This window comes from Vitis riparia, chromosome 17 (assembly GCF_004353265.1).
Source record: "Vitis riparia cultivar Riparia Gloire de Montpellier isolate 1030 chromosome 17, EGFV_Vit.rip_1.0, whole genome shotgun sequence".
NCBI lineage: Eukaryota > Viridiplantae > Streptophyta > Magnoliopsida > Vitales > Vitaceae > Vitis > Vitis riparia.
The window spans coordinates 8,309,021-8,324,480 of record NC_048447.1 but is presented as its reverse complement, the minus strand read 5'-3'; the positions used below and the strand labels follow the sequence as shown (position 1 = coordinate 8,324,480).

The 15,460-nt window shown below is 38.8% G+C and overlaps 2 protein-coding genes across 3 annotated transcripts; one reads left to right on the top strand and one right to left on the bottom strand.

Annotated features, from left to right (window-relative positions):
* The first annotated feature begins 25 nt into the window (after positions 1 to 25).
* LOC117904818 (cytochrome P450 71A1-like) lies at positions 26 to 1,783 on the top strand. The gene is made up of 2 exons (XM_034817587.1): positions 26 to 974; positions 1,098 to 1,783. Exons 1-2 carry the CDS (start codon positions 63 to 65, stop codon positions 1,707 to 1,709), a joined length of 1,524 nt encoding a protein of 507 aa, XP_034673478.1. The 5' UTR covers positions 26 to 62; the 3' UTR covers positions 1,710 to 1,783.
* Positions 1,784 to 2,557: 774 nt separating this feature from the next.
* On the bottom strand, positions 2,558 to 15,222 carry LOC117904819 (rhodanese-like domain-containing protein 11, chloroplastic). Of its 2 annotated transcripts, none has more exons than XM_034817588.1 (10): positions 14,938 to 15,222; positions 14,736 to 14,831; positions 13,158 to 13,265; positions 12,629 to 12,725; positions 6,064 to 6,103; positions 5,890 to 5,964; positions 4,599 to 4,686; positions 4,423 to 4,490; positions 3,228 to 3,300; positions 2,558 to 3,124 (listed from the first exon to the last, which is right to left on the bottom strand). In XM_034817588.1, exons 1-10 carry the CDS (start codon positions 15,067 to 15,069, stop codon positions 3,041 to 3,043), a joined length of 861 nt encoding a protein of 286 aa, XP_034673479.1. In that variant the 5' UTR covers positions 15,070 to 15,222; the 3' UTR covers positions 2,558 to 3,040. The 2 variants fall into 2 exon arrangements, with proteins under 2 accessions (XP_034673479.1, XP_034673480.1); XM_034817589.1 differs by lacking the exon at positions 14,938 to 15,222 and adding an exon at positions 13,721 to 13,909 and having other exon boundaries at positions 14,736 to 14,821.
* Between the last annotated feature and the right edge of the window lie 238 nt (positions 15,223 to 15,460).

The window sequence follows — 15,460 nt, the reverse complement described above, 5'->3', positions numbered from 1 at the left end:
TGTAAATATATGGTCATCCATGTAGAAAGCTTTGCAATTGTTCTTCACTAGAAGAAGCTCCAATGGCTCTCCTTCAATGGCTGAAGGAAGGTTTCCTACCCTCCTTCCTCTTTGCAGGCATTATTCTAGTAGCGGTGCTGAAGTTTCTTCAGAAGGGCATGTTAAGAAAAAGAAAATTCAATCTCCCACCCAGCCCTCGGAAGCTACCCATCATTGGCAACCTTCATCAGCTTGGCAACATGCCCCACATTTCTCTCCACCGCCTGGCTCAGAAGTTCGGCCCCATCATTTTCCTGCAACTTGGAGAGGTGCCAACAGTGGTAGTTTCTTCCGCTAGAGTAGCGAAAGAAGTGATGAAGACCCATGATCTGGCTCTTTCAAGCCGCCCCCAGATCTTTTCAGCAAAACACCTCTTCTATGATTGCACTGATATTGTGTTCTCTCCCTATAGTGCTTACTGGAGGCATATACGGAAAATTTGCATACTTGAGCTACTGAGTGCCAAAAGGGTCCAATCATTTAGTTTTGTCAGAGAAGAAGAAGTTGCTCGCATGGTTCATCGGATTGCAGAGTCATATCCCTGCCCCACCAATTTAACCAAGATTCTTGGACTCTATGCAAATGATGTCCTTTGCAGGGTCGCCTTTGGAAGGGATTTCTCAGCAGGAGGGGAGTACGATAGACATGGGTTCCAAACGATGCTCGAGGAGTATCAAGTATTGCTTGGAGGATTTAGTGTGGGAGATTTCTTCCCTTCCATGGAGTTTATACACAGCTTAACAGGCATGAAATCAAGACTACAAAACACCTTTCGACGTTTTGATCACTTTTTTGATGAGGTGGTGAAGGAACATCTCGATCCCGAGAGAAAGAAAGAGGAACACAAGGACCTCGTTGATGTTTTACTCCATGTCAAGGAGGAAGGAGCTACCGAAATGCCTCTCACCATGGATAATGTCAAGGCCATCATCTTGGTTAGTGGAAAACTTCCTCATTCACTTTCTCCTTTTAACTTCACTTACCATTCTGCATGAGTCCTAGTAGCTTAACTATTTGCATTAGAATTACCATTAATGAGATCATTAGTGTCGTTGCAGGATATGTTTGCTGCAGGAACTGATACAACCTTCATAACCCTAGATTGGGGAATGACAGAGCTCATCATGAACCCTAAAGTCATGGAAAGAGCACAGGCTGAAGTAAGAAGCATTGTTGGAGAGAGAAGAGTTGTGACAGAGAGTGATCTTCCACAACTGCACTACATGAAAGCTGTCATCAAAGAGATCTTCCGATTGCACCCTCCAGCACCAGTTTTAGTCCCAAGAGAATCCATGGAAGATGTAACAATTGATGGGTACAATATTCCAGCCAAAACAAGGTTTTTTGTTAATGCCTGGGCAATAGGGAGAGACCCAAAATCCTGGCAAAACCCTGAATCATTTGAACCACAAAGATTCATGGGTAGTACTATTGACTTCAAAGGCCAGGATTTTGAGTTGATACCTTTTGGGGCTGGGAGAAGAAGCTGCCCAGCTATTACATTTGGAGCAGCAACTGTTGAGCTTGCTCTTGCTCAACTTCTCCACAGCTTTGATTGGGAGCTTCCCCCTGGCATCCAAGCTCAAGATTTGGATATGACAGAAGTTTTCGGCATCACAATGCACAGGATAGCTAACCTAATCGTGCTTGCAAAACCACACTTTCCCTAGGATAATACCATGCCAATCAACAAGTCAGGTCATGTTCGATTACAATAATTTCAAGGTTCATCCTAAATTCAACATCTAGTCATCTATCCAGTTTCTCTATGATGAATGTTACATGCAAAAAAAAAAAAAACCCTTGACATCTCACATTGCACAAATACAAACATCAGATCTTCGAATAAGATGGTAGATGATGACATTTGAGCTTGCAATGACAAATGAACTGGCAAGAGCAAATACCTGATTTTCTTTTCTGAGAATTAGTAAAATATGTAGCCTCCATCTGTTTCAGCAAATAAATGAAATCTAGGAGAAAAGTAATTGTTGGCTGAGGTACCAAAACTGTTATTCTGATGTTGGTCTGTCATGTCTTTGCATCAAGATAGAAGTAGATGGGAGCTTATTTCCCCAGAAAGAAGCCTCATAAAATAAGATCAAATAAAAAATGACAGGGGAAGCCACTGTATTAATCTTGGAATAATATGGCATTTGTCATCAACAAAGTATCAAGATTCCTAATGCTGTAATCTAGTGAGTTTGCTAAACAATATCATACCAAATTGGCAACCAAATATGGGAATTTATTCCACAAAATGTGTCAGAAACAATACTTGAAAACAAAATCTAGCTTCAGCCAAAACAAAGGAAAATGTCTTCTTTTCTACTCATTGGACCTTGTTCTCAAAGCTGATGCATTACATCGATAATGAAGTATATCATCTGATCCTCAGAATGATAAGAACTTTTCACAAACTTTTGATCTCTTCATTATAAATATGAAGCAGCAAGATCCTTGCTACATTCATTCCTTCCTACCCAAGGGAAATGAATCATCAAGACCAAAGACAATGTAAAAATCGAAAGAGCAAGTACAGATTCTACTAAAGAGGGAATACAAATCAAAACTTTCTAAATGGAAATACAAGAATACACGTTTAGGCAGTAGAACTCACAGAACAAATACATTACTGTGCAGTGTAAAATCCAGATTTCCAGCAAAAGGTTAGAGAAATCTTCCTTACAAGCAGTCCGAGTTCACAAAATTTGACTGGCATTAACAGCCCGACAACCTCCACAACTCCACATGCTAGGAAACCATGCTTCAATACAACACAATTGACTGAGATGTACAAGAAGAGAGAGAATAGGAAGGTTACAGATGCAGGGAGTGGGCCTAAAGAGTGGTGTGCAAACACCTGTTGCACAAGGGTACTCTAGCTTCCAAAATTGGAATCCTCAGTGAATCGTTGTCCTCATTACATTGATTCAAGACTGAAAAAAATGTCCTTTCTCACATGTTTAGATTAAAATACCTTCAATCCTAACAATGGCCATCAGTGTGACCTAATATCTTGAAGATAGCGACCCAGTTGCTGAGCCCCAATAAAAAAAGCATCAGCAACAAGAAAGACTCCCACCTGCCAAAAATGATCACACAGGAAATAAGTCTTTTAAGGGTGAAAAGCAGAACTAAGGTTAACAGTAGCTTGTTCTATTTCATTGTAGCTGGAGAATATTTACCAGACGGGCAGAGAAAACCAATCGGTAACCCCAACCTTCTTTGGTGGCTGCAACTCTTTGTTGATCAGTCCAACTGACAGAAGAAAGTAACTTAGTGGATGAAAGAACTTTGGTAATATTTTTAATACAAAATGTAATTTATGATCAGATTTTTCACATGATCAAACACATAACAGTAAAGGTGTATTGTAAATAAGGAAAATATAATGAAAATGCATTACAGAAAGTAAAGATAAAAAATAGGTCCAAGAACATAAGTTGCCTCACTAGCTATAGATATACTGAGCACAGTGCAAGGTTATAAAGTATTGTCACCAAATTGTAGACCATAAGTGATGTCCATAATATATATATCTTGATTTGTCATGTCTGTTATGGGGATGGATATCCTACTAGTTCCATAGGTCAGAGCAAGTTCAATTTTGTCGCAGTAATAATCCAAAATCAAATCACTTACCCCTGACCCTTGCTCCCAGTGAGTTCTAGGGGAAGGTCACTACTGATATTTACTGAATGCTCACTTTACAAGCATTTTCTGGAAGTTGCACATGCCTTTCATAGTTTCAAACTATCAAAAAAACCTGTGATGTGATAGACCATAAATTTGTCTCTCTAGCTAGAGATGTATTGGAACAAGATATGAGGTTACAGGACCTAATCCCCATGTCATAGACTATGAGTTCATAAATAATATATTTTGATTTGCCATGCCTATCTACAAGGACAGGTATTCTACCATTCATAGATCGAAGCAAGTTAAACAGTTTTCCAGTAATTATCCAAATCAGATTGCTTAGTTCGCCCCTGGCTCTCAGTGCAAAGAATCAAGGTTATTATTGACATCTACTGAATGCCCCCCTGAGGCTCTACAAGAATCTCTAGTTGTTTGACACAACTTTCATAGTTCTACAACCATTAAGAGAACCTTGGGATGCATCATGCTGATATCATTGAATGACACAGCTTGCCATATCATAAAGTCATAGCCTCCTAGGTGGAGTCACATTCTAAATGCCAACTCCCAGTATCCCACTTCCATGCAAGGATACAAACCATACATGTATGCTCTATATTCATGATCTCTATCAGGGAATATCAGATTTCATCATTTTAAAGGAGGGGGGAAAAGGGGGGAAAATTTTTGTTTTTCAGGAAATTTGTTGAAAAGAAAAGATAGAGAACATGACATGTTTACCCAAGAAATTCTGAGAGTCCACCAATTCCAGCCAATTTAAATGGCTCTGGACCTTCCCTTACAAGATCCTGCTCCACATAAGATGAGACTCAATTATCAAAAATGAAATTTAGTTTTAATTAACAGAAAACAGACAAAAAAGAACTGGAGCCATCATCAGTCTGAAATGCCTATACCTCTTCTTCAGCAGCCTCCAGGCCTCCTTGAACCCAAAAAAGGTTGCTATAGCCAGCATTGTACAGTAGCTCACAAGCAGCAAGAGATCTGCTATATAAATGTGGTTCAGTACGATGAAAGAAATTTGAGAAGGTACAACATTTTAGTTGTTTAGGATTTGAACCAAAAAGCCTCCTCCCAAGAACTCAGGCTTATTTTATAGACAGAAGTACAATCCATCACAGTTTTGAGATTCCTATGATTGGTGTGCAGCTGACAGTAACCCTACACAAATTGATGCCAAAATCCTCAAAGGAAATTGCTAGCAGGAGATGATTTCACCATGAAACTTGGTTGAGATGAGTTGGCAAGCTGGAAAACCACCCTATTGGTTATGCCCTTTAAACTCATACAACCATGTAGAACCCTCTGCAATTTTCCTAGACTGGGAAGTGGTCTTTATGACATGAATGATATTTTGAGTCATTTTCATCATATTCAAGGGTGAGTCTCCTCCCTGATACTTGCTTCATTATTCATTCATAAACAGAATTTGAATTTAAACCATACAGTTCCCAGGCCAGTTTCTAAACATGACCTTAGTGTTTCTTGGCCAGGTTGAATGCCAATTCGGTCAATGGTTCAGAATTGTGTCCAGAAGCAGAGATTCAACCAGACAAAATAAAATAAAATAAAAAATCATGTTTGATCTGAAACATGGCTTAGAAACTGCCAGAAGGCTACAAGAGCAGAAATTCCAACATGGATGTTATATTCCAATCAAAAAGCTGTGTCATCTGGAACTTTCCCCTGGAATTGAGATCCTATACTTTACATCCAATTGGTTTATGAACCTGGAAGACTGAAGGTATAAGAACTAATTTTGATGACAATTCCATTTTTTTTCCCTCTTATATGGTTGAATGAATCTCAATTCATGGTATAGAAAGACTAAAATTAACAAATTTCTCCTAAATGCATCTGAGAAAAATGTCAGTTTTCATGATTTCAGCAGCAATGAAAAAAATAAATAAATACATAAAAGAAAAGAGGTCATAGTAATAGGCAAGAATGAAGGAATGTAATGGTTTCATTTTCTGAAACACAGAATAGGCTTATTTTGAATGCAATAGAGCAAAACCAATTCATTTTCAAATGCTACAAAAACCAAAATAGAACTTTTCCATTCCCTGGAACTTCCAAATGCTCATGTTGGCAGCCAAAATAACAATCCCTTCCCACTAATGTATTTGATGATTATTTAACTTGATAAGATGGTATGTGAAGGACCAGTTAAAACAAAAGGTTCACCTCAATCCCTTCTGGCATGCAACAATAAGGTCTGTATCCTTTGGGAATTTTTGCTCAACCTTGGTCAAAAACTGGCTGTAGAAAATAAAAGATGATAAATGAGTAATTCTAGCTTATATATAGACATAAAAATTTAAAACAAAAAATAGAAGAATAAAAATAATTTTCACATACCTATCATATGATAATGCAGGAACACCACTCCACCATCCTCCTGCACAAATTCTCAAGATAATAACCCTCAAAAGCTCCGATAAAGTTTACTAAAAAGTAAAACAAAAAGGAGATGTCATACCCTGAACAAATGACATCATACTTATAAATATAGTAAACTATTCTAGACTAGTATAGAATGCTCTGAAATACTCTAGTACTGTGTGAACTTTCTAGAATAGGATTGTCCATCCTTGTATTTATCATCCAAAGAATATGTTTTTAAAAATAAAAAATAAAAAACAATGTTTATAATTTTATTTTAAAAGTAAAAAATAGAAATAAAACTGTCTTTAAAGCACATCTAACTTCTTAACATAATATTTTAACAAATTTTTCAAAAAGAAAATGTTTTTGAATAACTAACTGAATAAATCAATTCAAGGGAAAAAATATCGTCCTTCATTCTTAGTGTTCAATAATACTTCAACACCTAGGATCCTCTGGACACAACATTATTATTATTCCATCTTCTTATGTCTGTTAGTCAACTGGATAGTACAAGAACCTCTTTAGTCAACTGGATACCACAAGTTTCTCTTAGTGGAACAAATTTTGCAATGATCCTTGCTTGTCTACTAAGAAATTTTTATGATAATCATTTAAGAGATTAACCTTTGATCCAAACTGTTGAATATAATGTATTTATAGTATATAACCTTTCCTTGTTAATATAGGATACATGTATGGTAGTTAGGACTCCTAGCCTTGTATATATATATATATTTCTCAATTGTAAGTAGATTAATTACATTAATGAGAATTAAGGTCTTTCTTCTTTCTCTCTCTCAACATGGTATCAGAGCCAAGGAAGAAAACCTAATTCTTTCCTGTTTCCCGTGTCATCAACTCCGGGAAACCTTCCGGTGACCGTGTTTCATTCCGGTCACCTTCCCCATCTCCCAATACTTTCCGGTCATTCGGATCGTCGACAGAAACAACTCACCGCCGGCAAAATTTTCCGGCGAACTTTTCCGGCGAACTTTTCCGGCGACGTATTTTTCCGACACCGACCATACCAGAAGGAGCGCCTGGAGGAGATCTACAACTTTTGTGAAGGCACCGGCACCAACAAAGCATCCACACGCCGCCCACGCGCACATTTCCGTCCGGCGGCTGGGTCTCACGCGCCGGCGCGTGAGGGCGCGTGAGGGATTTTCCGGCGACGCGCCTCCTCCAGCAGCCTCGCCTGACGCCGACCAGCCTCTCTACCTCCCTGGTTCTCCCATTCGAGCCCTGCACGTACCTCTTTTGGGGATTTTTGTCTCCGTCGGCCCTCCAAACAGTCTTTCCGGCGAAGCTCCGACTACTTTTTCTCTACTCCAATCCCTGCACGTGCCTTGGGAAGTGTTCTTCTACCTTTCTGGTGGTACCACGCCGCGATCTGAGGCCGTCTCCCTTTTTCGTGGTGCCACGCCGCAATCTGAAGCCGTATTAGGGCTCTCTTCAATCCAAACATACTTCATTCTCCAGATAAGTAGATATGACTACTAAAAATTCCATTTTTTCCGCTGTTATATCTGGATCTCCTATGATTACTTCGGAGAAATTGGTTGGCAGTGACAATTATCTTTCCTGGTCTGCCTCTGTTGAACTTTGGTTTATGGGTCAAGGATATGAGGATCACTTGATTACACAGGAGGCAGATATCCCTGAGGTTGACCGCGTACAGTGGAGGAAGATAGATGCACAGTTATGTAGTGTATTATGGCAATCGGTTGATCCCAAGATTCTTCTTCATCTTCAGGCCTACAAAACTTGTTTTAAATTTTGGACTCAGGCCAAAGGATTATATACGAATGATATCCAGCGTCTTTATAAGGTGGCTTCTGCTATTGTCCATCTCAGCCAACAGGACTTGGATCTATCTACTTATATTGGCCAGATTGCCTCTCTTAAGGAGGAGTTCTTGACTGTGATGCCTCTTACTCCTGATGTTGGGGCTCAACAAACACAGCTTGACAAGTTCTTCATGGTTCTTACTCTTATTGGCCTCCGTCCGGATCTTGAGCCTGTCCGCGATCAGATTCTTGGTAGTTCATCAGTTCCGTCCTTGGATGATGTGTTTGCTCGCCTCCTCCGTATCTCCTCCACTCAGACTTTGCCATTTGATAGCACTTCAGATTCTTCTGTGTTAGTTTCTCAAACTAACTCTCGAGGAGGCCGTAGTGGTACCGAGGTAGAGGTCAACGTCCTCATTGCACCTATTGCAATAAACTTGGCCACACTCGCGATCGTTGCTATCAGTTACATGGACGACCTCCTCGCACTGCCCATGTGGCCCAGTCCTCTGATTCTCCGCTGCCTCAAGCTCCGAGCTCTTCCGCATCTCAGGCTTCTGTTGCCTCTGTTGCCCAGCCTGGTAATGCCTCTGCCTGCCTTACCCACACATCTTCTCTTGGACCCTGGATTCTAGATTCTGGAGCTTCTGATCACTTATCTGGTAATAAGGATCTTTTCTCCTCTATTACTACTACCTCTGCTTTACCTACTGTTACCTTAGCTAATGGTTCTCAAACTGTGGCTAAAGGTATTGGTTTGGCCCTTCCTCTGCCTTCTCTACCTCTCACTTCTGTCCTTTATACTCCTGAATGTCCTTTTAATCTTATTTCCATCAGCAAAATCACTCGTACTCTTAATTGTTCTATTACCTTTTCTGATAAATTTGTGACCTTGCAGGACCGGAGTACGGGGAAGACGATTGGCATAGGACGTGAGTCTCAAGGCCTCTATCACCTCACCTCGGATTCATCTCCTGCAGTTTGCATTTCCACTGATGCTCCTCTCCTCATTCACAATCGTCTGGGCCACCCTAGTCTCTCCAAGTTCCAGAAGATGGTCCCTCGTTTTTCCACTTTATCGTCGCTTCCGTGTGAGTCATGTCAGCTTGGGAAACATACTCGTGTCTCGTTCCCAAAGCGTTTGAATAATCGGGCAAAGTCTCCTTTTGAGCTTGTCCACACTGATGTTTGGGGTCCTTGTCGGACTGCGTCTACTTTAGGATTTCAGTATTTTGTCACTTTCATTGATGATTATTCTCGATGTACTTGGTTATTTTTAATGAAAAATCGAGCTGAGTTATTCTCTATTTTCCAGAAATTTTATGCTGAAATCCAAACCCAGTTCAATGTTTCTATTCGTGTGTTACGCAGTGACAATGCCAGGGAATATTTTTCAGCCCCATTTACTTCGTTTATGTCTCATCATGGGATTCTTCATCAATCTTCTTTTGCTCATACTCCTCAACAAAATGGGGTAGCTGAACGCAAGAATCGACATCTTGTTGAGACAGCTCGTACTCTCCTCCTCCATAGCAATGTTCCTTTTCGTTTTTGGGGGGACGCTGTTCTTACCGCTTGTTATTTGATTAATCGTATGCCCTCCTCTGTCTTACATGATCAGATTCCTCACTCCCTTCTCTTCCCTGACCAACCACTTTATTTCCTTCCTCCTCGTGTCTTTGGTTGTACTTGCTTTGTTCATATTCTCACTCCTGGACAGGACAAGCTTTCCGCCAAAGCCATGAAGTGTCTCTTCTTGGGATACTCCAGACTTCAGAAGGGTTATCGTTGTTATTCCCTTGAAACTCATCGATACTTTATCTCCGCTGATGTCACCTTCTTTGAGGACTCACCATTCTTTTCCACCACTTCTGAGTCTCTTCCTGTTTCTGAAGTCTTGCCTATTCCCATTGTCTCCCCACCTGATGCTATGCCTCCTCGACCACTTCAGGTTTATCATCGTCGCCCTCGTGTCGTTGCTCCTCTCCCTTTTGCTGAGGCACCTGCTGACTCACTTCCTATCCCTTCGGCTTCACCTACCCCGGCTCTGCCTTCTCCTAATGACTTACCCATTGCTGTTCGGAAAGGTACTCGCTCTACTCGTAATCCTCATCCTATTTACAATTTTTTGAGTTATCATCGATTATCTTCACCCTATTCTGCTTTTGTTTCTGCTATATCCTCTGTTTCTCTTCCAAAGAGCACCCATGAAGCTCTTTCCCATCCAGGCTGGCGACAGGCAATGGTGGATGAAATGGCTGCTCTGCACTCTAATGCACTTGGGATCTTGTTGTTTTACCCTCGGGTAAATCTACCGTTGGCTGTCGTTGGGTTTACGCAGTTAAGGTTGGTCCTGATGGTCAGGTTGATCGCCTTAAGGCCCGCTTAGTTGCTAAAGGCTATACTCAGGTTTATGGTTCTGATTATGGTGACACATTCTCTCCGGTTGCCAAGATTGCTTCTGTCCGTCTGCTTCTCTCCATGGCTGCCATGTGTTCTTGGCCTCTTTATCAATTGGATATTAAAAATGCCTTCCTTCATGGTGATCTTGCCGAGGAAGTTTATATGGAGCAACCTCCTGGTTTTGTTGCTCAGGGGGAGTCTGGTTTAGTATGCAGGTTACGCCGTTCTCTATATGGCTTGAAACAATCTCCTCGAGCATGGTTTAGCCGTTTTAGTTCTGTTGTTCAAGAGTTTGGCATGCTTCGCAGTACAGCAGACCATTCAGTTTTCTATCATCATAACTCTTTGGGGCAGTGTATTTATCTGATTGTTTATGTGGACGACATCGTCATTACAGGCAGTGATCAGGATGGTATTCAGAAACTAAAGCAACACCTTTTTACTCACTTTCAGACCAAAGACTTGGGGAAACTCAAGTATTTCTTGGGAATTGAGATAGCTCAATCCAGTTCTGCTGTGTTCCTTTCCCAAAGGAAGTATGCTTTAGACATCCTGGAAGAAACTGGTATGTTAGACTGTAAACCGGTAGACACACCTATGGATCCGAATGTCAAACTTGTACCAGGACAGGGGGAGCCTTTAGGAGACCCCGGGAGATATCGACGGCTCGTAGGTAAATTGAACTATCTCACCATTACTCGTCCAGACATTTCTTTTCCTGTGAGTGTTGTTAGTCAATTCCTACAGTCACCATGTGATAGCCATTGGGATGCTGTAATCCGCATTCTTCGATATATCAAAAGTACACCAGGCCAAGGTGTGTTGTACGAGAACAGAGGTCATACTCAGGTTGTTGGTTACACAGATGCAGATTGGGCTGGCTCACCCACAGATAGACGTTCCACTTCAGGGTACTGTGTTTTTATTGGAGGTAATCTAATATCTTGGAAGAGTAAGAAACAAGATGTAGTGGCCAGATCTAGCGCTGAAGCCGAGTATCGAGCTATGGCTTTGGCAACATGTGAACTCATATGGTTGAGACATCTTCTTCTAGAGTTGAGATTTGGAAAGGATGAACAGATGAAACTCATATGTGATAACCAGGCCGCATTACATATTGCATCCAATCCAGTCTTTCATGAAAGGACCAAACATATTGAAGTTGACTGTCATTTCATTAGAGAGAAGATCGCATCAGGATGTGTTGCTACAAGTTTTGTTAATTCAAATGATCAACTAGCTGACATCTTCACTAAATCTCTCAGAGGTCCTAGGATTAAATATATTTGTAACAAGCTTGGTGCATATGACGTATATGCTCCAGCTTGAGGGGAGTGTTGAATATAATGTATTTATAGTATATAACCTTTCCTTGTTAATATAGGATACATGTATGGTAGTTAGGACTCCTAGCCTTGTATATATATATATATTTCTCAATTGTAAGTAGATTAATTACATTAATGAGAATTAAGGTCTTTCTTCTTTCTCTCTCTCAACACAAACTATATTGGATCATATAAGAAACTCCATTTTTGCAATGGAAGTATCAAGAATCTGTTCACATAATCAACTTGACTGCATGGTCATGCCACATTGAGAGGAGATTAATTGTTAACTTTAAAAGACTAAGAAAGTAACAATTGGAAGCTTTAAAAAGATTACAAATGTATTGCAGCAATGAGCTTGACAAGCCTTGAATGCTACAAGTCTTGGTGCCTAAGTCAAATGAAGGCTTTACCTATTTATAGGCACCTAAAGAATGTAACAGAATCTCTAACTTTCCGGGGTCTCCAAAACGTTTCTACATTTTCTATACTATGTAACATATTTTACATTATTTGGGAGCATTGTACATACTCCTTGTCTCTCTATCTTCCTATGGATTCTAGGAGAGTATCCAGAATCTTCCTACATTCTTTACACTATGTAATATATTTTAAAATGTTCTGGTACTAGTTACTCTTTGTACATACAACTTTCTAGAAAGTTCACACAATTTCAGAGTATTTTAGAGCATTCTGCACTATTCCAGAGTATTTAAACATTTATTAAAAAATGTGTTTAAATTATTCTAATTGCAATTCTTAATTTTGAAATTTGATAAAACATTTTGGGACCATAAATAAATAAAATTTGTTTCTTATTTGAAAATTGCCATCAACAACCAATCTAAAGGGTTTGTCTCCTACTCCAAGCAATATATAATATTGTTGTGCAATGACTTCTTATTAAAATCATTGGGCAAACCTTCACTCGATTGAGAAATTATACAAAACATACTGCTAACATGGGACTTTTTTTCAATTATAAAAGACAAGACAGCAAGAATTTGGTGATACCCATCATGAAATTTGTGATCTTTCTAGAAAGAGTTCCGACATCAAATCTATCATCAACTTCAAAAATTGGAATCCATGTTGAGCCCTTCACCCATGCCTTCAAAACAAAATGAAAAATTATATAACCCAATGACAATGGAAATGATAAGGACAATGAACAGACATTGTTCTCCACTTTTTTTTATTTTATTTCAAAACAAGATAAATTTCTAAAAAAGACTATCCCTATCACAAGTCTGTCAACCAGAATTATAGGTATATGGGTAAAAATCAATCTAATTTATATCAATAGTCATATATGAAACTTTTAACACGTAATTTTTCCTAGTACTGTGGATCTGTAATAAAGGGAATGAGTTGAATGACAGACTATAATGAAATGAAAGTATATTGAAAAAGAATAATGCTTTCTGCTTGAGTACCAGGATGAAAGACAAGTATGATCTCTGCAATTTATGTAAACAAGATCTGAGTTTGAAACAAAAACGATTTGAAAGAAAGGAGAAGAAGAAAAAAAAAACCTACTCACCTTTTTGCGTTCTGTAGAGGGGCGAACGTCAAGTAAAGTCTTGTTAGAGAGTTGAATTGCATATCCAGCTTCCCTCGGGGAAAGAATTTTAACTTTTTCTTCCCTGATCTATACAAGAAAGTTACCCAACAGAAGAAAGAAAGCCTGAGACACATTTGAAGTGTCAAATTCCACTGACTGAGGCAATTAGATCAAAATCCTACTTCATATTCAGTGAGTCATAGTAGACATATACTTCAGTGCAATTGAGATTTCTAGGCAGTTATAATGGTGTTTGGACATGACTAAACATTAGAAGGCCTTGCCCAGGCCTATATCTTTATATTATCAAATAAAATATATAATTTTATCTATGAAATTAAATATGAAAAACCCCAGCTTAGATTGTGCCTTGTTCTTCTATTCTAGAAGGAATAGATAACAATATTACACAAAAGTCCTAAAGAACCAACACCAATTATTTTCAAGATTCACAGTTGGAACATCCATACTGTTCACAATGTGAGGCCAAAATCAAATGAAAAGGACAAAAAAAAAAAAAAAATTGAACACTTGGAACCTACCATTTTGATTCCGGTGGCATGGCTAAACATTTGTACAAATATTAAAGCCTGCCTCAAGACTCATGCATGCAGTGATTGGTCTGTTTGTTGAGACAATGCCTCAAGAAGTGGATATCTGATGTTTGACAAAGCAACAGAGACTCTGATATCGTTCACCATTTTTTTTAAAACAAAATGGGTTCATAGATTCTGAACAAATCATATCACAAAAGGAAGAAAGGTGAGGGTAGAATAATTGAAAGCATTACGATACAATATGATTTCAACAGATTTACTAAAATAGTAACAAAAGTGACTTCAGCAGAATTATAGAATGATACAACTTGAGCAGAATTATTGAATTAGTAATGACACTATACAACTTCAGAATAAGTATTGAATTAGTGATTACACAATAAAACTTCACCAGAATTATTCAATCAGTCAAGACAAAATATGGCTTCAGCTTAAATGCAGATTCCAATTTATCCCATTTTGTATTTGAATTTTTTATCGTATTTTCAATTTGCCAAACAATATGATATGGTTTGGCTTAGGGAATGAAAGCAAAACACATGAGGCAAGAACATGCATAGACACAATTTTCAATTATACTTCATAACCAAAGAATTTGTGGTGTTGATTTCTTATCCAACCTCAGTGCCTAAGTTGAATAAGGATCCTCTGAATTTTTCCAGCCCATTAACTATCATGGGGAGAGAGAGAAATCACAGCACCTCCAATTCCATTCTCCAAACTTCAACCGCTCTCAACAACATTTGAGAATATTAAGTAATCGCAATCTCACCTCAAATAAAAACACCTTCACTAACCAAACCCATCAATAGTATTCAGAGTATGGAACTCAAATGACCACAACTATACAATGGCTCAAACACCAAATGGGGTTGTCAATTATTTTGTTAAAATTCAGATACAGGCATGCCACTGCTGCTAATTCAAAACCCAAATCAGCTCCTGAACAATTGATAAAAATAATAAAAGCAGCATTGGTACTTGTAATTATGTTAAATACCAGAGCTTCCCATCTCTTTCTGGCTGCAGCCATGTCCTTCATTTGCTTCAGCTCGTACTCTTCTTCATAAGCTTGCATTCGAACAATACCGTGCCTCTGAATAAAAAACAAACACGATCCTTTTCAGAACATACCCACTTGAAATCAATCAAAAGAGAGAGAAAAAAAAAACATAAACAGAAAGCCCATCAATCAAAACTACTTTGTGGTGAGTTGTACTGAGTTTGAGGGAAGATGGCACTGAGAAATTGCTATAACATGTTCTTCCCAATACTCCTGCTCTGCAACGCGAAACGCTGACAGTACTGAGAGGTGGTAGTCCCAGAGCTTCCATTTGCAACTCCAGAGAGCTTCGAGAAACAAGAAAGAGAGAATCGGCACCCAATTGCTTATCCACTTCCTCAGGGATGGAGAGAGATTGCCTGCAACGACGCCGTTTCAGGGATCAGGCGAATAGCAGCATTTTCTTCGTGCGCATCCAAGAGACTGCCTCCAACAAATGGGCATTTTTTGTCAAAACCGCGACGTTTAAGAGTAGTTTATTAATCCTAGTTTAAAGAATTAATTTTCAAATTTATAAATCTAATTTCTTCAATATTTAAATTTTAAAAATAACTTATTTTTAACATAAATATGTTTCAATATTTTGATTATTTGTATTTAATTTTTAAAAAAGAAAATTATTTTATAAAAAAATAATAATAATGATAAATTATCAAAAATAG